The 23412-nt window shown below is 40.6% G+C and overlaps 1 protein-coding gene across 1 annotated transcript in view; it reads right to left on the reverse strand.

Moving 5' to 3' along the window:
* Positions 1 to 7004: 7004 nt before the first annotated feature.
* Positions 7005 to 23412, reverse strand: part of cops3 (COP9 signalosome subunit 3) — a 35952-nt gene continuing 19544 nt past the window's right edge. Inside the window, exons 8-12 of the mRNA XM_080206890.1 lie at positions 17482 to 17655; positions 14850 to 14936; positions 11566 to 11679; positions 8484 to 8564; positions 7005 to 7357 (exon numbers count right to left, since the gene is read on the reverse strand). Of these exons, the coding sequence (XP_080063016.1) occupies positions 7304 to 7357; positions 8484 to 8564; positions 11566 to 11679; positions 14850 to 14936; positions 17482 to 17655 (510 nt within the window). The 3' untranslated portion in view covers positions 7005 to 7303. The remainder of the gene's footprint in view (positions 7358 to 8483; positions 8565 to 11565; positions 11680 to 14849; positions 14937 to 17481; positions 17656 to 23412) is intronic.

Genomic DNA, 23412 nt, shown 5'->3' on the forward strand with positions numbered 1-23412 from the left:
GCCAGGAGACATCAGCGAGAGGCTGGTAGCAGGACTTGCGACTGAGGTCCTAACTAATCACAAGTCTCCCAGGCCCTTTTTCTCAATATAATCAGAGTCACACTGGAAATCAGAACGATACAGATTACCATACTGAAATCTTAATTTCAATACTATTGGCAAGCTTGGGACTGTATCCTCCATTTCCAGGCTCGCTAATGTCCCCCGTAACATCCCCACTCCCCCCCACCAAACTCTCGCCAGGAGAGGTCCCCGCCAGTGGAGATTAAACCTCCATCAATGGAGACCAGATGTGATCACCCCGCGGATGGGGACAAAGGCCATTGAGGTACCCCAGGGAGTCGGGGGCAGGAGGGGGGTGTCCCTTAGTTCTGCCCACCGGATACCCATATGTTCATCTCCCCACTGACAGATTGGCACATGCACAATGGCCCACTCAGCGCGCTGATTCAAGCCTCTCCAGAGTAGAGCACAGAGTACTGGAAATTCATAAAATTAAGTATGCCCAAAAAAAATAGGCAAGACAATCTCATGTTCTCCCACCTATTGGGCACTTAGGTTTTTTGTTGGGAGAATCACTCTCATTGTTCTTCAGTTATGAAACTTACAGAAGCATTCATCTGATCTTAATCAAGACAAAGTTTTTCAGTAACCTTTTCAAGCACACTGTCTACTCAGGAAGACTTATCATTGAGAATAATGAATCAGCTCATATATCCCGTAAATCCTGTGTATGAAAGGCAGTAGGTAGGTGGATGAGGAAGTGAGAATAACAACAGTTGTTTAGCAAACAAAGGCAGTCACAAATGTATTCTCTTTCTGGCACAACACCAAGTTGGTACGAAACATTCCTTTAAAACTCTGCTACAGCAAGCTGCATCAAGCCTCGGTATATTTAGTAAATATAGATTAACCGCAGATCTGTAAGAATAACTTTCAGCTAGTCATTCTTAATTCTGACAGAGTCATTTTTTATTCTGTTAGGCCCTGGAAACCAATAGCACCCACTGTCAGATAAAACACACAAAAAGGGCCAGGTGAGGAGATGTATGAGGCAAGTTTTTTTTACACAGAGGGTCGTGGGTGCCTAGAATTCACTGCCGGTGGAGGTAATGGAAGCAGATAGAATAGTGGCTTTTAAGGGCATCTGGACAAATACATGAATAAGATGGAAATAGAAAGATATGGTGCCCAGAAGGGGAGTTTTAGTTTAAATGGGCAGCATGGTCAGTGCAAGTTGGAGGACTGAAGAGCCTGTTCCTGTGCTGTAATTTTGTTTGTAAAATTGAAATGTGGCATTATAAGCAGCACCCACCATTGTGTGTTCCATCTCACCTCGGTATCCAGTTTGTAAGTACAATAAACATCATGAGATAGTTTGTGTATACCACAAACGTGACATGAAATAAAGCAGGGTGAAAGACATAACAGTGATGGAAAAATTTTTGGAAACGGAAGGAAAGCAGCCAAAGTTACACTTCACATAGGAAAGCAATGACATTAGAATCAAAACAGGAACAAGCCACTCAGTCCTACATGCCTGAAGAGTCTTCTTTTTATTAAAGTTCTGCCCTACTCCTATTCCAATTTCCACAACCTGAGAAAATATTGCATTTTTAAAATTCTTTCATAAGGTGTGGGCATCACTGGCTAGGCCAGCATTTATTACTGACTCCTAATTGCCTGTAAGAAAGGGGTGGTGACCACCTTCTTGAACACGGTCATGTAGTGTAGGTACACCCACAGTGCTGATAGGTAGTTTCAGGATTTTGGCCCAATGACAGCGAAGAAACCGTGATATAGTTCTAAGTCAGGATGGCTGGGGGGCGGGGTGGGGGGGGGCGTTGGTGTGCACACTTGCATTCAAACCAGAAGAGAAAATACTGGAAAGTCTCAGCAGGTCTGGCAGCATCTGTAAGGAGAGAAAAGAGCTAACGTTGGGTCCAGATGACCCTATGTCAAAGTTGACTTGTATTGAATCCTGTTTCCATGGATCTGCTGCCCTTATCCTTCTAGATAGTAGAGGTCATAGGCTTGGAAGATGCTGTTGAAGGAGCCTTGGTAAGCTGATGCAATACATCTCACAGAAGGTACACATTGCTGCCACTATCTGTCGGTGATGGAGGAAGTAAATGTTTTAAGACGGTAGACAGGGTGCCAATCAAGCGCACTGCTTTGCCCTAGGTTATGTCAATCTTCTTGAATGTTGTTGGAGGTTTACTCATCCAGGCAAGTGGAGAGTATTCCATCAAATTCCTGACCTGTGCCTAATAGGCGGTGGACAGATCACTCGTCGCTGAATTCCCAGCCACTGACCTACTCTTGCATTTATATGGCTGGTCCAGTTCAGTTTCGGCTCAGCGGTAACCTCCAAGGATGTTGATCAAGGGGATTCAGCAATGGTAGTGCTAGTTAATGTACTGCCACTTTGGCTGGGCAGGGCCTGATAGAGCCAGAAAGCCTGGCTCCAGGCGTAAGAACATAAGAAATAGGAGCAGGAGTAGGCCATCTGGCCCTTCGAACCTGCCCTGCCATTCAATAAGATCATGGCTGATCTGAAGTGGATCAGTTCCACTTTCCCACTTTCTCCCCATAACCCTTAATTCCCTTGTCTGTCAAAAACCTATCTACCCGTGACTTAAATATATTTAGCAAGGTAGCCTCCACCACTTCAACGGGCAGAGAATTCCGGAGATTCACCACCGTTTCAGTGAAAATGTTCCTCCTCAACTCCGTTCTAAACTGCACCCCCCTTATCTTGAGGCTGTGCCCGCTAGCCCTGCTGTCCTTTCTGAGCGGGAAGAATCTCTCTACCTCTACCCTATCCATCCCTTTCATTATCTTATACGTCTCTATAAGATCCCCCCTCATCATTCTAAACTCCGAGTACAGACCCAGTCTATTCAATCTCTCTTCATAGGCCAACCCCCGCATCTCCAGTATCAGCCTAGTGAACCTCCTCTGCACTCCCTCCAAGGCCAAAATATCCCTGCACAAGTGCGGCGACCAAAACTGCACACAGTACTCCAGCTGCAGCCTCACCAGTGCCCTGTACGGTTGCAGCAAGACCTCCCTGCTTTTATATTCTATCCCCCTTGCTATAAAGGCCAACATCCCATTCGCCTTCTTGATCACCTGCTGCACCTGCAGACTGGGTTTTTGTGACTCATGCACAAGGACCCCCAAATCCCTCTGCACCGTAGCATGCTGCAGCTTTTCGCCCTTTAAATAGTAATCCCTCCTACTATCATTTCTGCCAAAGTGGATAACCTCACACTTGCTAACACTGTACTCCATCTGCCAGGTCCTAGCCCACTCGCTCAGCCTATCCAGATCCCTCTGCAGACTTTCCACACCCTCCGCACAATTTGCTTTTCCACTCATCTTTGTGTCATCAGCAAATTTCGTTACCCTACACTCAGCCCCCTCCTTCAGATCATCTATATAAATGGTAAATAGCTGAGGCCCCAGCACCAATCCCTGCAGCACTCCACTAGTCACCAACCGCCAATCAGAATAGCACCCATTGATACCATGGCACTGCCCAGCCATGTCCCTCCCTGCCCAGGGGTTAGGCTCACCTCTGCACCTTCCATTTCAGGAAACTAGTAGTGATTCCTGCCAGCATGGGAGAGAAGATCTAATGATCCCGGAAGCAACTGCATTAGCTGTTCAGTTATATTTACATTAAATTAATTGTAAACAGGAAAGCACGTGAACCTGATAACATCACCGGTGGAGGAACAGAGAAGATCTCAAACTGAGATTTCGCCACCACGATTATGCCATCTTGCGAGAGTCAGCAGCATAACGGAATTGCGTCCGCAGTGAACGGGCCCTGAAAATCAAGGCCAGTGCTTGGCATTCGTGTCTGCAAAAGTAGTACCATATGCAGTTTTCACATTTCAAAAATCCTATTCAATTATAAGGTGGTTGTGGGTACACAAAAACCCTCACATCTCAGTGGGGAACGACAAAATTTGAGGCAATGTTTTTACTAAAAGGGGAGGTTAATAAATGTTTAAAGTTTAGAAGTTTATTGATGCGTCACAAGGTTTACATTAACACGGCAATGAAGTTACTGTGAAATTCCCCAGTCACCACAGTCCAGCACCTGTTCAGTCAATGCACCCTAACCAGCACATCTTTCAGACTGTGGGAGGAAACCAGAGCACCCGGAGGAAACCCACAGGGAGAATATGCAGACTCCGCACAGGCAGTGACCCAAGCCAGGAATTGAACCCGGGTGCCTGGCGCCGTGAGGTAGCAGCGCTAACCACTGTGCCACCATGCCGCCCCAGGGAGATTTCAAGAAAGTTCTCAGCCACAATGAGATTCAGAGCTTTTAATGGAATCTCGGGGAATACCATAGAAAGGTAAACTAGGCAAATTTAAAGGCCTACATTTTTCACCGCAATGAAGGGCTCTCCATCATGGTGAAAATCCCAGAAGTGGCTAGAAATTTTAAGTCCCACCCCTGAACATAGCATTTCTTATTTTCATGGGGACAGGACTGGAATTTGGCTGGGGTTCACGCACGCATAATTTACAGAGGCAACTAGTCATTTAAATCACTAGCTGCCTGCACTGAGGTGGGAATTGGTTAGGTCAGGAGTACAAAACCCAAAGTGTACGGATTAGACCAGGTAAGAACTTGGTGGATTTGTTTGGGTGGTCAGGGTATCCCTTGACATATATTCCTAAAACACCTTTGGGAGAGGTGAGAGTAAAAATGATAATCTGCAAAAAGTGCATCTATCCAATGGAACTGACAAAGCTGTCCAGGAACTGGTGAGCTATCAAAAGAACTGTGAAAGGATACCAGGTGAGTTGGCAATGGAGGGAATAAGGGGAAAGGATGTTGGAGCACGAGTTGACAGTAAGGTAGCATAGGGGCAGGTGCACTAATGGGGTGACACAAGATTGGCATGGATGGGGCATAAGGAGTGCCTGGAGGGTTGGCTTTTGATTTCATCTTTTGTTCAAAAGAAGTGTCAGCAGATGGAAGCAGGCTTTCTGCATAGCCCACCTCTGTACACTTTGAGGAGGGAGAGGGTCTGAATTCTAATTTTGCCCGTCCCAACCCCTGGAAATTCTCCCTTCTCTGTGCATGTGACCCAGGAACAAAAATCTGGGTCAAACTCTTCTGCCTAAAACTGTTACTGTATCAGTCTGAAATTCAAATGAGCTCCATAATAACTAAACAAAAATATTTTGGAATTTTTTTACGTCAGCAAAGGATTATAAACTGAACTCTAATCCATACTCCTGAGAGACAGAATCAGAAGTATTTGTTGTACTTGAAGAGTTGAGGTACAAACTTTCTAAAAATCCAACCTCTCAATATCTATAAGAAACAATCTGCCAAAACTATACATTCACCTATCAATTCGGTAGGATATTCCAAAGAACCCTACAGTGCAGAAAGAGGCCCTTCAGCCCATCAAGTCTGCAACAAACACAATGCCACCCAGGCCCTTTCCCCATATCCCTACATATTATACCCACTAATCCCTCTAAACTACGCATCCCTGGACACTAAGGGGCAATTTCTTAGCACAGCCAATCAACCTAACCCGCACATCTTTGGACTGTTTCAAAGAAGATCATTCAGAACTTCCCCTCTGAAGTTTTAATTTGCAAATATTGCTCTGTGTTAGCCAACAGGCTGCTGCAAACAGAACAGATACTGGCTGTTTAGCCTGCTTCTGCACAGCAAAATTCACTTCGTTGAAGTCCCTCAAGCAAAGGCACTTTTGGAGAACACTCCACCTAGTGGTCTAGACACAAACCAGTGAAAGTTGTCATGAAATCTACAGCCTGCTCAGGAACTTACAAAGCACGAATTTTTGTTTATTTATTAGTGTCACAAGTAGGCTTACATTAACACTGCAATGAAGTTACTGTGAAAATTCCCAAGTCGCCACACACCGGCACACTGAGGGAGAATTTAGCACGGCCAATGCACCTAATCACTGTTTCACCATGCCGCCCATGTAGACCATTCCCCTTTTTTGTTCACTTTGCAGAGACTACAGTTCCTCTCATCACCGCATCTAGTTGCCTCCTAAATAATTTCAGACATTATTGGCGACCAATAGGCAAATAGGTGGTACAAATCTTAACTGGCCACCATTTGCTTTTAATTTCAATATCAAATTATTTCAACAGTAATTTGAAAAATAATTACTTGTTAGTTTTTCAGGACTTTGACAATGTGATTTATGTATGAAAAATATTCAATTTATCATATGAAAAATACCTACCACATGACACACAATCAAATTGTGTCCTAACAACATACCAACAAAGGACAGTCTTATAATTTTGATAACGTCTTGCAAAAAGACTGTAAATGCATAAAGATTCAGAATGCAGCACATCTCAAATATTTGGACAGTTCTTTACATCCAAGATATACAGTACAATGCCGCTAAGGAGTCAGCATTCTATGTGGCTTCTTGCAATGTGCCCTTAGCAAACAAAACATAAGAGGATGCACTTTACATGGGTATCGGTTACTGCTGGAACTTTAATTTAGTACAGAATTATAGTTAAGCATCTCAAGCTGCTGGGAGCATTTAACTGAACAGTGCCAATGATCAAAAATGCAAGTGAATTATAGCAACCCCATGACGCATCAGTATGTGGGAAACCTGTAACCAAGTAACACACAAATGCAAAAATATATTTAGAACTGACCAATTCTTGAGTCATGTGGTGTGCTTACATGAAAAGATACATTTTTGTAAATTGTTTATGCCCATTTGCGCATTCCTCAAAGTTCACGCTGAAATGAGCAACTGCATCTCAACAGAAAACGAGAGAGTTGAAAGTTACCCCATTTGTATTTCTACATTCTCATTTAACCCCGATTAAATCAACCAATGTATAATAATTCCTGAAACACACAATCCCAGTCTATGCCTGGAGTTAACCTTCCAAAATAATTCTCCAGAACATTCCACTGGGACTCAGAAAAGAAGAAAAACAAAGAAACAAAATGCAGAAACAAAGTTCAGTTTTATTTAACACAGCCATAGTGTTAACCGTGAAACAATGATATATAAAACAGTGATAGATTTATTCCTACCCAGGGATTCTTTTGCCAAGAAAACAGTTCTGAAAGCATTAACAGAGGGAGTCGCTCATAAAAACCAACTGATTTTCTCTCCTGATGCTCACGTGACTAAATCCATTCCCTCAGTTTCCTCTTTTTTATCCTGCTGATGAACCAAATGCACCTTTTTAATTTGTATCTTTTTGTTGTTGAAGCTCTCACATACTGTGTTTAAAGTTTTCTTTATGAATAACTTGATGCCTTGCTTCCTACGTCATCTTCCTGGGTGCCCATGCTCTTTAAAAACAAGAAGTCACAAAAAAGACACAGCATTAGGTTTTCCACACCTTCTAGTCACAGTGCTATGGAAGCATGGCTCATAATTTCATGCATTGTTGTGACATCAATTAACTTAGAGCACTACAAGTAAAAGTTTTGCCAATTACATGTTATGATGAGTGGGGAGTGTTAAATGCAGTAATTTAACATTTCCTTTCATTTATTGAATTAATACCTTATCGAGACCATCACTTTTTTAGACATTTCTGGAGCACTTTGAACCAGTCTCACTCAGATAGGCAATCACCCATCCTTCAATGTTACTGGGTCAAAATTCCACAATTCTCCACCTGACATCCTTTGTAGCAGCACCATCAAGTTATTCTGGCACAGAAAGAGTCCACTTCACCCACTGATTCCATACGGACGCTCCATAGAGCAATCCGTTCGTTCCCACTCCTTTGTTCTATCCAAGTAGTCTTGCAAATTTATTTTCTTCAAGCACCAATTCAATTCCCTTTTGAAATCATTGATCATAAACAGAATCCCTGCAGTGCAGCAGGAGGCCATTCAGCCCATCATGCCCACACCAACAACGTCTTATCCCTTTAATGCCACTTATTTACCCCTCTAATTCCCCCTGACACCAAAGGGCAATTAAGCATGGCCCATTATCTCCACTTCCATTACCCTTGCAGACAGCAAGTTCCAAGTCATTACCATTTGCTGCATAAAATCATACATCCCCGTATCTCTCACCCAAAGCCTAAAATCTGTGTCCCCTAACTCTTGGACCATAAACTAATGCAAACAGCTCATCTTTGGCTGCATTATCAAAACCTGCCATGATTTTGTACACCTCAAGTAAGTCCCCTACAACCTCCTTTGCTCCTGCAGAACAACCCAGCTTCTCCAGTCTAACCTTGTAGCTAAATTTTCTCAAGCTTGGAACTATTGTGGTAAATGTCCTTTGCATCTTCTCAAGGGCTTCCACATCCTTCCTAAAATATGTTAACCATGTACTGATCAAGAAGGCAGGCACACTTCCACTTTCCAAGCGTAACCAGGGTTAGGCAATAAATACCAGTGTTGCCCATATCTGAGAACAAATGGGAATAAAGCAATCCAACCATCAATTTCTTACCTTCTGTACAAACTGTGGATTAACGGTAATTTCCTGATCCATTGTTTTCAGCTTCTCATCTAATTCTATACATTTCTGCATCTAAAGATTAAAATTAAACATGGCGGGTAAGTGCACTGACATGGTTAATTAGATATTGTTTGCTTTCTGAAGGTTGTTTTCTGATGAACTAACCTATCCTGAAGATACTGATGGGCAGAACTTTCCCGTGCTGCTTGCCTTGGGAATCGTAGTGGACGGAACACAGACCATGCAAAGGTCAGTTGACCTCAGACAGGAATTTTCAGCCTTGGGGTGAGCGCAGCCGAAAGTCCCGTCTTACGTGTCTGCACGTACTGCTGCTTCACAGCGCCAGGGACCCGTGTTCAATTCCCAGTTTGGGTCACTGTGCAGAGTCTGCACATTCTCCCTGTGCCTGCATGAGTTTCCTCTGGGTACTCCAGTTTCCTCCCACAGTCTGAAAAACGTGCTGGTTAGGTGCATTGGCCATGTTAAATTCTCCTTCAGTGTACCCAAACAGGCGCTGGAGTGTGGCAACTCAGGGATTTTCACAGTAACTTCATTGCAGTGTTAACGTGAGCCTACTTGTGACAATAATAAATAAACTTGAACATTTGTGCTTTGTACATTCCCAGGCAGGCTGTAGATTTCATGACAACTTTCACTGGTTTGTGTCTAGGCCACCAGGTGGAGTGTTGCTCCAAAACTGCCTTCTTTCCAGTTTCCTCCCAGTCTGAAAGACGTGCTGGTTAGGTACATTGGCCAAGCTAAAATTCTTCCTCAGGTGTATGCGAACAAGCACTGGAGTGTGGCAACTTGGAGATTTTCACACCAACTTCACTGCAGTGTTAATGTAAGCCTACACGTGACACTAATAAATATAATATATTAATAATAGTATTTGACTTCCTGGTGCCTAAGGCAACACTTTTGAGTGTCAGCTTTTCCCATTTTCACATTTCTAATGAAACTCTCAAAGAAAACTAATCACAGTAACCTAGCCACCAGATTCTTATGATTTTTAAAATTATTCTGAAAACTTTTGATGAGTCACGCTTAATAACCAAAATGCCACAATGTTCAATATAAGGGTATAATCAAAATTTAGAAACAAACTCCAAAAATTACATACTTCCCAATGAGAAGTATACATTGATTTGTCTTTAATGTATTTTAAAGTCTTTATTGATGATTTTACTTAAAGGTCTCAGCCTTTCCTGAAAACCTGGTCTTGGAGTTGATATTTTTTGCCCAGAAAACTCATATTTGGATTGATGCATCAATACTAGTCAGCTATACCATGGGGAATTTTTTTTAAATTCATTCATGGGACATGGGTGTAACTGGCTGGCCAGCATTTATTGCCCATCCCTAGGGCAGTTTAGGGTCAACCACATTGCTGTGGCTCTGGAGTCACATGTAAGCCAGATCAGGTAAGGATGGCAGATTTCTTCCCTAAAGGATATTAGCGAACCATTTGGGTTTCTCCAATTATTGACAACGGTTTCATGGCCATCAGTAATTCTTAAGTCCAGATACTTTTTGCTGAATTCAAACTCCACCATCTGCCATGGTGGGATTCAAACCCAGGTCCCCAGAACATCAGGTGAATTTCTGGATTAATCGTCTAACAATAATCCCACTAGGCTATCACCTTCCCATAACCTTTCTTTTCTGCTTTCAGCTGTTTTTACTCAAAGTTTTTCAAAATTACCTGAAGAAAAGACAGGGGACAAAACTTCAAAAGCTTTCCCTAGGTAAAATTAATGCAATGTAATTTGTAGGGGAATCCAGAAGGAGTGCTAAGTACAAGATAGTCACCAATAAAGAATTCAAAACAAACTTCTTTACTCAGAGGGTGGTTAGAATGTGTAAATGGATACCATATGGAAAGGTTGAGGTGAACAGTAAAGATGCATTTAGGAGAAGTTAGATAAGTGTGGGGGAGAAAGAAGATTATGTAGATAGGGTTAGGTGAAATATGGGGTGGGGGGATAGTCATTTTGAGCACAAATGCCAGCACAGATGTTGGGTAGAATGGGCTTCTTCTGTGTAGTACTTCCTACTTAAAGAGTGGTTGTTCATCTAAGATAAGAAAATTATGGTGGTTTAAATCTTTGCTTTGTACACAACGAGAGAGCAAGACTTCTAAAAAGTGAGGTTCAAATAGATCAAAGGAAGAGGGTATATGCAGGAGGGCAAGGGGGAAAGGGGGAGAAGAAGTATTTTTCCTCATTTCATATCACTTCAATTTTCAAAGAAAAGTTAACTTTTGAAGCCAATTTATTATCTCATCTGTGTTTTGCTCAGTTAGAAATAAAGAGTCAATGCTAATGGCTTATACCTGTAAAACAGAGAGTCTAATTTCTAACATTTACGAGAATGGAGGGAGAGATAACGACACAAAGAAATATACAAATAGGAAGGCAAACTAGTAGATTTGCTCATTTTAATAATTTTTTTAGAAATAAATACAAGTTGAATCTTGAAAGGAAGCAAAGCCTCTGAAGGAAATGAGCAAGTAGGTTAGATGGGACAGAATAAAGGAGTTGAGCAAGTAGCTCAAAAGGGAAAAAAATGAGGAATAATGATGGGATTGTGTGTGTGTTAGAAAAGGAAATAAGGCAGTGGAAAGGTAAAAGGGTAGAGAGCATGATAGGACCAAGGAGGCAGATAGAAAGGAGATGTTGAAGGCTATATTTCCCCATGATCCCTAATTCTGCAACTGTTTGGGGCCACACCACCCATCTTTTACCCAAAAGGAAATAGAAGTATTGAGTGAGAAGTTGAAGAGGATAGACAGAAAGGCAACGAAACACAACAAGAACTGTTAGAGAATACAATCTTTCTCACACTATACTACTAAATAGAACACAAGAACAATGGATTGCAATAACTGTCAGCAGATTCATGAGATACATCAATCAAATCCCACAAATCCTTGTACTTTCAGAAAGTTGAAGCATTGTTACTAATAGCAATTGTGACGAGGCAGAGTGACATATTAAATTGTAAAATTCAACCTTGCTTCCATTGTAAAAGTCAGCATTCAGTTGATTAATTTTGGTAAATTATTTGTTACCTCATGGTCAATGTTGAGAAGCATGGCTGGGTTATTATATTTCTCTGGGTTGTCATGAAAACTGACCATTCCATCCTTCTGGTTAATACTAGCATATATTTCCCCGTCATCTATCTGAAAGAAAGTTAATTTCATGAAATCAAAGACCTATTATTCTCATCAGTAAATGCAATGGCAGAATATCAGATTAAATCTGAAGGATAAAAATACAACAATTATTTCCTCTTGAGCGAATATAATTACAGGATATAATTGGCAGCTTCTACCGTGACTTTGGTAAACATGTAAACACAGAGCAGGGTATAACAAAGTAATCATGCCTGTCCAATGCATGTAACACTAAGTAGAACAGACCAGGTTTAAATCAATTCAGCCAGCCTCATCTGCATTGGCTGATCCCAGGAACAGTAGTTAGGTGCTGCAAATGGCTGTTGGTTTAGAGAATGGAACAAAAAGGTCAGTGAGAATTTCCTCCTGATTGCTATCCATTTGATCCCAACTGAAGAGAATAGATTTGTAAATCGTTACAATGGCCTAGTCGGTAAAACAGCTTGCAGGGCATTCACCATCTAAACAGTGGGGAAAATATTTAAACACGAGTCCATTCAATTCCAAAAAACACCGTCTCAATAAAAAGGACATAATCAGAGTGATGATTTAATTGCAAGATATTCCACTTGGCAGCAAAGGAGCAGGGACCAGGCTATTCAGTCCCTTAAAACTAGTTTCTCCATTCAATTAAATCATGTTGTATGTACTTCAAATTAATTTACCCATGATTGCTCCATATGCTTTGATAACCATTACCAAAAAAAATCCCTCAGTCTTGAAAATTTCAACTGACCTTGGACGCATACCATTCTGGAGGACAGAATTCCAGATTTCCACTTTATTTTGTGTGAAGAACATGTCCTAATTTTGTTCCGAAACAGCCGAGCACTAATTTTAGGATTATAACCATTTAGTCTGGACTCTCCCTCTAGAGGGCATAGGTTTTCTATTCTATCCCTTTACCAGGTTAAACATTTGATTGGAGCACCTGGAACCTGTTACACTGAAAGAAATAGGGATTTTCTCGTTGCGCTCGGCCCAAAACCGGAAAATTCCGCCCAAGGTCAATGGACCTTTTCATGATCTGTGAATCGCCTGCTACGATTCCCGTGGCAGGCAGGACGGAAAACTTCTGCTCATACAATTCATGTTTGTGCAACCCTCCTTCAAAATTTAACTGTTGAAGCCTTGGTATCATTCTGCTGAATCTGCACTGTGTGCCCTGCAAGGTCGATATAGCTTTTCTAAGGCTCTGTGCCCAAAACTGAATACAGTAATCAAGACCATGGCTGTGTACACCATTCCTCAGTTTTGAATTTCTCATTTCTTGAAAAAGGCCAACATATCATTAGTTTTTTTATATTAGTTTCCCACCTGCACATGAGCTTTTGGTGATCTGTTTCCAGAGATACCTAAATGTCTTTGTATCTTTACAACTCCTAGTCAATTGAGAAAATATTCTGATTTATCTTTCTCAAATCCAAGTGGATGACCTCACAGTTCCCCACATTGAACACCATCTGCCAAAGTCTTTTCCACTCACTTAGTCTTTGAATGTCCATTTGAAACTACCCCCTCCTATCTACACAACTTATTGAGCCTCCAATCTTCAGGTCATCTTCAAACTTGGATGTGAAACTTTCTATTCCTTCATTCAAATAGTGAAAAGCTAATACATGACTTAATATGATGGGTCATGTGACCCCCCCCCCCTCCAGTGCTATCACACTTAATGGTCCTTTGTAGCTTATATCAATATTCTACAAAAACTGGGAGGTATGTTGCAGGTGTATAAGGTGCTGGTGAGGCCACATCTGGAGTACTATGTAGAATTTTGGTCTCCTTACTTGAGAAAGGATAATGTGGCACTGGAGGGGATGCAGAGAATATTCACTAGTTTGATTCCAGATTTGAGAGGGTTGTTACACATTGGAATTCAGAAGAATGAGGGGAAATCTTATAGAAAGATATAAGGTTATGAAGGGAATAGGTAATTTAAAAGCAGGGAAGTTGTTTCCAATAGCGGATGAAACTAGAACTAGGGAGCATTGCCTCAAAGTAAGAGGGAGCAAATTTAGGACTGAGTTGAGGAGGAACTTCTTCACCCAAAGAGTTGTGAATCTGTGGAATTCTCTGCTCAGTGAAACAGTTACAGCTACTTCATTGAATACTTTTAAGGCAAGGTTAGATAAATTTTTGAACAGCAAAGAAATTAAGGGTTATGGTGAGTGGGCAGGTAAGTGGAGCTGAGTCCAGGAAAAGATCAGCCATGACCTTACTGAATGGTGGAGCAGGCTCAACCGGCCAGATGGCCTACTCCTGCTCCTAGTTCTTATGTGCACGAGTTCCTTTACTACAAAGCTTTGTATTGCATTTTGTACAATGGTAAAGCTGATTTTGTGCTTCTGTTCTGTCCGAACTGAGTGCATCTGGAAGGACTTGGGCAGAAAATTGACCTAAAGTTGTACCAGCTTGTGGCTGGTCTCAGATTTTCCACGAATTTCCTGCTAAAAATGACGACAAATGTTAACTACATTGCAAAATATGGGCAGATATATTCAAAGTGCAGATCCCATGCTAACACCAGTTGCCACTTCCCTGCCAATTTTAGTTGGTCTGTCTCCTCACCCACAGTAACCATGTTAAATTGATGGCCCCTTGTTCCTGACTCCCCCCATCAGATAAAATTGCCTTTCACCATTAGAACATTTCACGATTCTAAAAATCCTCTATAAGATCTTTCCGGTATAATACTCTGCTCCAACGAAAACAGTCTCAATATTTCAAGCTTCATAATCTGCAACAGAACTTTGGTGAAGTTAGGCTTCACATTCTCCATGGTTTTAATGTCTTTTCTAGAATGAAACACTCAAAAGCGCAAACAGTACTCTAAGCTAAGCCCTAACTTGTATTTTCTGTTCTAACTTACAAAATCCAAAATGCTGTTGATCTTTATCAAGATGTGGGAATGCCGGCGTTGGACTGGCGTACACACAGTAAAAAGTCTGACAACACCAGGTTTTAGTCCAACCGATTTATTTGATAATACTCACAAGCTTTCGAGGGGACTGCCTCTTTGTCAGGTGAACTCTCCATTCACCTGTCGATCTTTATCAACCCATCCTTCCACTTTCAGGGAATGATGCATTTGATCTTTCATTAACCTACATCCTTCACTGACTGTTCATTGACTGTATGCTTCCTTTGCCCATTTAGCAGTCAAAAAGCCTTACCATGTGAAGCACATACTTCTCCGCTTCTTGAGCGCCTGATAATTGTACCCTACTAGCCATGTCTTGTAAGGACAACGTCAAAAATGTCTGCAATGAAAAATGAGATACATTTTAACAGAAGAAGAGAGAAAATTGGAAAGACTACTGATTGCCACTTCTGTGCATTCAAAGTGAAAGGAACAAGTTAAAGTTCCAGGTATACACCCTTCATTAAAATTTTCATAGTGGATACTGGCAAACTGCTCAATGGTAAGGGCATGAAAACACCACAACACAGGCCAGCTGTCCTTGGCTGACATCTACACACACAAGTTTCCAATAGGAGTTTCCAGATAATGATCAGAAGTGATAACACAGGCCAATGTTGCTCACCGCATCCTTCCTTAAAACTCTAAATAATTTACAAAAGGAATATTCTTTTCATAGAAATATTTTTAAAAAAAAGGGAGCATCAGGGATTAGATTTATTTCAAAATATCCCATGTTGTAAAATCACAACCTCTGTTTCAGACATTAAACAATATTTTCTGGGAAGTTTTTAAAAACTAGAAGTTTGACTAAATTTCCATTAATTTTACATACCTTTTTGGACCTCCCTGAACACTATTCATGAATGCATGTATGATTTTGTCAGTCAAAGAGACAGGTTAGAAAGGTCTCTGCTTTGGATAAAGTGCCTGCATTAAGTTAGATAATGGGTGTTAAAGTTGACCTCAACATCATTGGGCTTTGAAGGACAGACAGAAGAAAGATAAATCATTGTTCTATGGCCACTGCTGGAATGTGCATTAATGCGGAAATTTGTTTCAAAAGATCCTTAGGTGAGATATTCATGTAGACGTGGATTGGATTTTCATGTGTATGCACTATGGTAACTTGGTATCATTCCAACTGCACAATACAATGATTTTATTTTTTCGTAGAGTGAGTTGATATCAGTGTGTAAATCCATAACTGAATTTTCAGTATATATTTTACATATTACTCTCTTGCCAATTTTCTCCTCTTCTAAAACAATTTTGATCCTTTAATTGGACTTAATGTTCCCAGAAGTCAAAGACTCACCAGCACCTCAAGAAATCAATCGAGCACAAGTCTTCACAGTGGATACTGGCAAACTACTTGACAGTAAGGGCACGAAAACACCACAACACAACCCAGACATCCTCATCTGGCATCTACACACACAAGTTTCTTAGGGGTCTACAGATAATGGTCAGAAGCGAAAACACTAGCCAATTTTCCTCATCACACACTAAAAGCACTGAAGTTGATCATAGCAGCCCTGCGACAGCCTCTACCGAGATCAGTTAGTCCGGAAACATAGCAACAGCAGAACATCATTCAGTCCCCAGCACCTGTTCAACCATTCAGTTAAATCGTGGATGATCTGTACCTGAACGCCACTTAACTTCCTTCATTTCCATATTCTCTTACCTAACAAACATTAATGATGGAACTTTCCCATATGACTTGGCCAGTCATTCATTCCATAATTATTCACATAAGGAGACTACCACGTGACAAAATTACAGTCCAGAAAGAATTTGTACACTAGATGAAATGGGCAAGAGGTTACGTGACACTGGCATAAGGTGAAACTAACAATTAGGACCTAAGTGTGGGAGAGCAGCTCTTCTATTCCAAGTTATAAGACTTGCTTTGTAAGGTTCAACAGTATTCATAAGTTAACAGAAAAGACCTTGGTATTACTACCCTTCTTCCTTCCCTGCCCTGTCGGCAACACAACACATTTTTCCTGTTTCTTTTTCGCCCTTAAAGTTATTCCTCTTTACAAGCATTCCCTTGCACATAACAGACCTAACAATGATGGTGAATTCCAAAGCTAAACAACAGCTGCAATGGGAATCCTGTCACAATCTACATACTAAGTTCTAAAGTTAGGAGAAAATATCCAACAATTTTGAAGACTGCTATTTTAGCCTTCAATGCAAAACGCAAGTCAAAGTTCCATGATAGCACCTTTATAAGTGCTATGACACGGTGGCACAGTGGCTAGCACTGCTGCCTCACTGCTCCAAGGACCCGGGCTCAATTCCAGTCTCAGGTCACTGTCTGTGTGGAGTTTGCATGTTCTCTCCGTGTCTGTGTGGTTTTCCTCTGGTTTCCTTCCACAGTCCTGCGATGTGCAAGTTAAGTTGATTGGCCATGCTAAATTGACCTGAGTGTCAGGGGATTAGCAGGGTAAAAATGTAGTTTTATGGGCGTAGAGACTGAATGAGATTTGGGTCGATGCAGACTTGATGGGCTGAATGGTCTCCTTCTGCATGGTAGGGATTCTATAACTCTATTAAAGTTCTGTGACTGCTAAACCTACAACATTTCGAGACTATCTCCTGACCGATATTTTCTCCGTACTTTCCTCAGCCAGAGACATGAATTGGTGTGTATTATATGCTTTAAAACAATGCATTCCACATTCTGGTAGCAGAAATAACAGAAAACAAATTACAAAGCCAACCATTACCAGGTAAAAGATTTCAAGGATATTTTTCAGCAAAAAACACTGGAAAATAATACCACTGTCAGGCCTGATAGTGAAGGAAGGCTATACTTATTCAGTGCCTGACTCTTTAATCGATGAAATACATTTTGTGCAGGCATATCTCACCTTTGTTAACCTCTGAATGTTCTTTTTATAAAGGGAGGACAAGCACTGTTTTACGAGTCCCATGTTGTTATCTCTTGTGAATGTTTCATTGTGTTTGTTCACCACATTTCGAAGCTCTGCTGGATTATTTGTTGCATATACTTGTGCTAATTCATGGTAGGCGTTACTTAGGGGCTGTTGAAAGACAGACAAAATAAGACTTAGCTTCACCTTGTTAATCGAAAAACAGCAGCTAATAAGTTTATTCAACTGGCAGAAAAACTATTAGCTATACATTGTAAACATTAATGGTAAGTACTACAAAGTGAGACTATCGTGCATTATACATTTCGATTGTTCACATTAAAAAGCCAAAAACCTCCGAGATGGGTTCCTTATTAGCCGTTCATATTTTGCCATTTTATTGCATTCCTCTGCCATCATTTGAACTTCACCACTAAATTACAAGGGCTTCCATTGAAGATGCTTTTGTGAGCAGCACAGCTAACAATAAGTTCCCAACCCTGAAATCATAAAATCATCAATCACAATGCCTATGATTTAAATGCTGCTGCATTTCATACACTTAGCATGGAACATTGTTAGAGACAAGTTTCATTCCAGTTATCCAGTAATGCAGTGATTTGTCATTATTGTCTCCAAATTTCTATCCCAATAGCCAATTTGATGAAATATCCATAACTTTGCCAATGTGGAGGAAAGGAAAAAAAACAGCTTTCCTTTAAACATGGATTTCAAAACAGACTTCCATTTCTGCACGCTTCCTAGCTCAGTTTTTTTTTTCCCCATTATAATTTCCCATGTCTACATTGAGAATGAAGGAATAAGAACATAAGAACATAAGAAATAGGAGCAGGAGTAGGCCATCTAGCCCTTCGAGCCTGCCCCGCCATTCAATAAGATCATGGCTGATCTGTCGTGGCTCAGTTCCACTTTCCCACCCTCTCCCCATAACCCTTAATCCCCTCTCTTATCAAGAACCCATCAACCCGCTTCTTAAAAATATTTAGCGAGGCAGCCTCCACCACTTCAACGGGCAGAGAATTCCAGAGATTCACCACCCTTTGAGTGAAGAAGTTCCTCCTCAACTCCGTTCTAAACCAAATGCCTGTCACCTAGTCATGCTGCAATGACTCCCTCCTGCCAGTGACAATGCTGTAGTGACTCAGTTCTGCACCTTTCAGCTTTATATCCTGTGCTGCAAAGAACTCAGCTCCCTCGTGCGCAAAATTGCGACTAACTTTGTCAACAGAAGGACAGAGCATTTGTTTTTAAAATGGAGACTGAATTACTTTCATAAGTGCTGGTTCAATCATTGAGTTCTACACCGCCTGAAGAAACAACACAAAGAAGTGCAATGTGCACTGTATATCCAGGAGATTCAGAGGTAAAGAAAGAACAAAAATATTGTGAGTATTGCAAAAAGGAATTCACATCGAAATTTGAGGTCTTTCAAAATTCATAAAGAGTTTTTTTATATTAACATTAAAATGGGCAGTCAAGGGTAATGTGTGGCTGTTTTAAAAATGTGGTTAATACTGTAAATGAAAATAAAGAAATGACTGGCTTGTTTAATAATAACTTTTTGTCAGTCAACACTACAAAGGAAGAGCATAATATTTCTAACATTCTAGGGAAATATGCCACAGTGGTTAGCATTACTGCTTCACAGCACCAGCGACCCAGGTTCAATTCCAGCCTTGGGTGACTGACTGTGTGGAATTTGCACATTCTCCCTGTGTCTGGGTAGGTTTCTTCCAGGTGCTCCGGCTTTCTTCCACAGTCCAAAGATGTGCAGGTAGGGCCCATGATGTGTCGGTTGTGGGGAGGGATTAGCGAGGTAAATGCATGGGGCCACAGGAATGGGGTGGGCCTAGGTGGGATGTTCGGTCAGAGAGTCGGTGCAGACCCAATGGGCGAATACCTCCTCCTGCACTGTAGGGATTCTATGAATCAAGGACTGAAACTCACTACACTTAGCACAACCAAGAAAACAGCATTAGAAAAAATAATGGCACTAAAGCTGTCAAATCTCTATGGTGTAGAACTGTAGATGCTTTAGGCATAATCTTAAACAGCTCCCTTGATTGTCTCTTTAGATTGGAAAATTAAAATATTATCCATTATTTAAGAAAGGTGAGTGAGTGATACCTGGAAATTACAGATCTGTTTTTTCTAATATTTGTTGTGAGGAAGTTATTGAAATCAATAATTAAGGACAAGGTGATAAGAAATTTGAGTTGATGAGACAGAGAACATGGAGTTGTAATGGATATGTTATATCTGACAAATCTAACTGAAATTTTTGAAGTAACTAAAGTAGAAGATAAGAGTGTGTCTGTCGATGTAGTTTATACGAATACCTATCAATGTGTGCAACAGGCTCCACATAATGGGCCAAAATTAAAGTCTATGGAATTAAGGCAAATTATTGTCTTGGATTAGTTGGTTGAAAAGACTTGGATAATGGATACATTCTCTAATCTAAAGAAAGTGACTTGGTGGTTTCTGACAATAGTTGAGGGCCTCAACTATTCACTGCATTTATTAATGATAGATAACACAGGAGACAGCCATATATCCAAGTTTGTTGACAACACAGAGATTTCCAGTTCAGTAAGTAGAGTAGATGGGAAAATAAAATCACCAAGAGACTTTGATATATTAAGAGGATAAAAATGTGACTGATGGATTTCAACATGAATAAATGTGATATCACTCATTCAGGACCAAAAAGGATAGATCCAAATATTTTTACAATGGTTAAAAGCTAGAACAGTGGAGGTCCAAAGATGCAACACTTTTGTTGGAAGAGGTATAGTACATATTGGCCTGAATATTACCAGAGCTCCAAAGGCTAGAGTACAAGTAGAGATTACGTAAACTCGGCCTTTAGCATAGAAAGTTAAGGGGTGGTTTGTTGACGGTTTTAGGACTATGAAAGGATTCCAGAGCTTAACACACAGCTTATTTCATTAGTTGGAGGCTTTTGCAAAGGGGGACATAACCTTAAAATCAGGGTCAGGCCATTTGGGAGAAACATAGGAAGTAGCTTTTCATGCAGAGGGTGACCGAGATGTAGAATTCACTCCCATTAAAAAAAATCATTGCTAATGCAATTAATAATTACTTCCACCACTCAAACTGGGTGGGAGTAATGTTTTTGCCCCTGTTAGTCTCAATGTATCTCAAAAAGTAATGGATGGATTTCAGTGAAACTAAGCACAAAGATAGGGTATAGCCCTAGGAAGAACTGATTCAGACAAGTAGGCACGGGCAATAAAAATCCTTGCCTAGCTAACAACATCCACAACCTGCGAAAGAATACATAAAGTGAAAATGCAGATCCGAATCCTGGAAATTTTTAAAAGATATATTAACTTTGAGAGAAATGGCAAATTGAGTTTTTAAAAAATGTTGAGTTGTTTTAAATGGAATGTTGTTGATTGTTTTACAATATCATTAATTAACTCAGCTGCCAAATAACATGAGCAGTGTTTTCAGAGCAGGTTGTTGGATGTGGATTGGCCTGAAACTTCCTCAGTGAGATGGAAGATCTTAATAAAAATATTTATTTTTTTACAGCTTTCTAGTTACAGAGCATCAATGGGTCAGGAAAAAGCCTCAAGGAAGAGCTGTGCAATTGTAATATTATTTAGTTAACACAGCATAGCAGAGGTATGCACTCTACTGAGCACCCTTTTCACCAGTTTTAAATCAAAGTTAAATAGATATCTACTGAAAGGACATGAAGTTGGGGCTGGTGGATTGATTTATGACACCGATTAATCATGATCTCACTGTAAGGCATAACAAGCTTAAGAGGTTGAGTGGCCTATCCCTCTTCCTATGTTCCCTAACTTATGGAGAGGAAATAATTATCAAAAGCTTCATTTCCCATTTCAGCTTTGCCAAGTGAAAATTCCTATGTTAATATTTCCCATTCAATTTTATTACGTCAACTGTCAAGCATGACAAGCATTGTTCATTTCTCAGGATGCGACAGTCAAGACTACAGCATGTCAAATTTCCCAGTCTGCATCATATGCTTTCAATGCAAATGCATCTACGCTTTCCTCATGCTTTAGCAGAATTTCTGATTATTCCAATTTTACCCAAATTATTTGATAACAAGTGGAGAATAAATTTTATAAGTTTTTCAGGAAGTTTCAGGTACGAATAATTAGTTTTAATTGCAGCAAAAGTCTCGCTGAGAGAAACATTAAACAAAAAGTGAAAAATGATTAAAAACAAAGTCATTATACTAACTTATTTAATACTGAAAAAACAGTAAACAATTCTTCACACAGAAAATGTAAATTTTGCTCCGTACAAATAAGTGGGTCTTTGCTCAATCATCATATTTGAGTTTGTTTTTCCAAATTATTTCCAACCTGTCTTTTACAGTAAAGAACAAAGAAATTTACAGCACAGGAACAAGCCCTTCAGCTCTCCAAGCATGCACCAACATGCTGCCCATCTGAACTAAAACCCTCTATCTTTTCTGGGACCATATCCCTCTATTCCCATCCTATTCATGTATTTGTCAAGGCGCCCTTTAAAAGTCACTATCATATCTGCTTCCACTGCCTCCTCTGGGGGAGAGTTCCAGGCACCCACTATCTTCTGTGTAAAAAACTTGCCTCATACATCTCCTTTAAACATTGCCCCTCACACCTTAAACCTATGCCCCCTAGTAATTGACTCTTCCACCCTGGGAAAAAGCTTTTGACTGTCCACTCTGTCCATGTCCCTCAATCTTGTAGACTTCTATCAGGTGGCCCCTCGATCTGTCGTTCCAGTGAGAATAAACCAAGTTTCTCCAATCTCTCTCTATAGCTAATGCCCTCCATACTCGGCAGCACCCTGGTAAATCTTTTCTGTACCTTCTCCAAAGCCTCCACATCCTTCTGCTAGTGTGACGACCAGAATTTGACACTATATTCCAAGTGCAGCCTAACTAAGGTTCTATAAAGCTGCATATAAATCCTAGGATTGAGACACCAAGACCATCTTCACAGCAGATATGCCCTTTTCCTTTATATTTTGAACTCAAAATACGGTAATTTCTATAAAATGAGCACAGACAGATGAGCTAGCTCTTTCACAAGCTTCAAGAACCCTACCTTCAATACAAATAGCTGCTTGGTAGTACAGAACTTGAGGCCTTCCACTGTCCACAACAGGCAAGGTGCTCAAAACTCAGTGTCCAACATTAGATCTGATTCTGCGATTGGACAACATTTGCTAAATAATGCTGTGTGCTAACCATTACGCTGACAGCAAACTTAAGATTGCCAATTGGGCTCACAGTGTGATGCATTTGTGTGGACTGGAAGCTACATATATTAATACACAGGTTCTTTTCAGACAGAAAGAACACGTACACACATTGCACCTGTTTCAGCTAAACAAAATAAGCGATAGCCATTCGTTGGTTCATTCCTCAAGGCAATGCCTTGATCAATCAGTGTCAAGTTGCCTGGTTTAAATTTTCAAATAATGCTTTTGGAACCTAATAAAGCAGTTAACTGTCAGTCACCATTAAGTGGTGCATTCCCCATGGCAATGCCTCTACCAATAAAGATTCTATTTGCCAACCAATCAGCACCCTCTTCACATACAGTATATAATTATTGTTTCCCCGACTTTATATTCCTGCAATTGTCCTGATGAATGCAAGACAAAAAGCTCTGACTTTGTCTTTTTTCAGTAATTGTTGACCTTCCCTTCATCAATGCTACCAAGACAGAACATTTCTCCTCCTTACTATTTCTAAATCCAAACCTCACCCCAGTGCTACCAAATTCCAGTATCTCCACCTCAAGGTTGTCAAATACCATTATCCATCTTCACTGCAGCCAAGCCACAGGATCTTGATTCAGCAAATCAAAATCTTAATGTCACCTTCCTCTCCAGTGCTAATATAGA

Source organism: Carcharhinus amblyrhynchos, chromosome 18 (genome assembly GCF_965287045.1).
Source record: "Carcharhinus amblyrhynchos chromosome 18, sCarAmb.v2.hapA, whole genome shotgun sequence".
Taxonomy (NCBI): domain Eukaryota; kingdom Metazoa; phylum Chordata; class Chondrichthyes; order Carcharhiniformes; family Carcharhinidae; genus Carcharhinus; species Carcharhinus amblyrhynchos.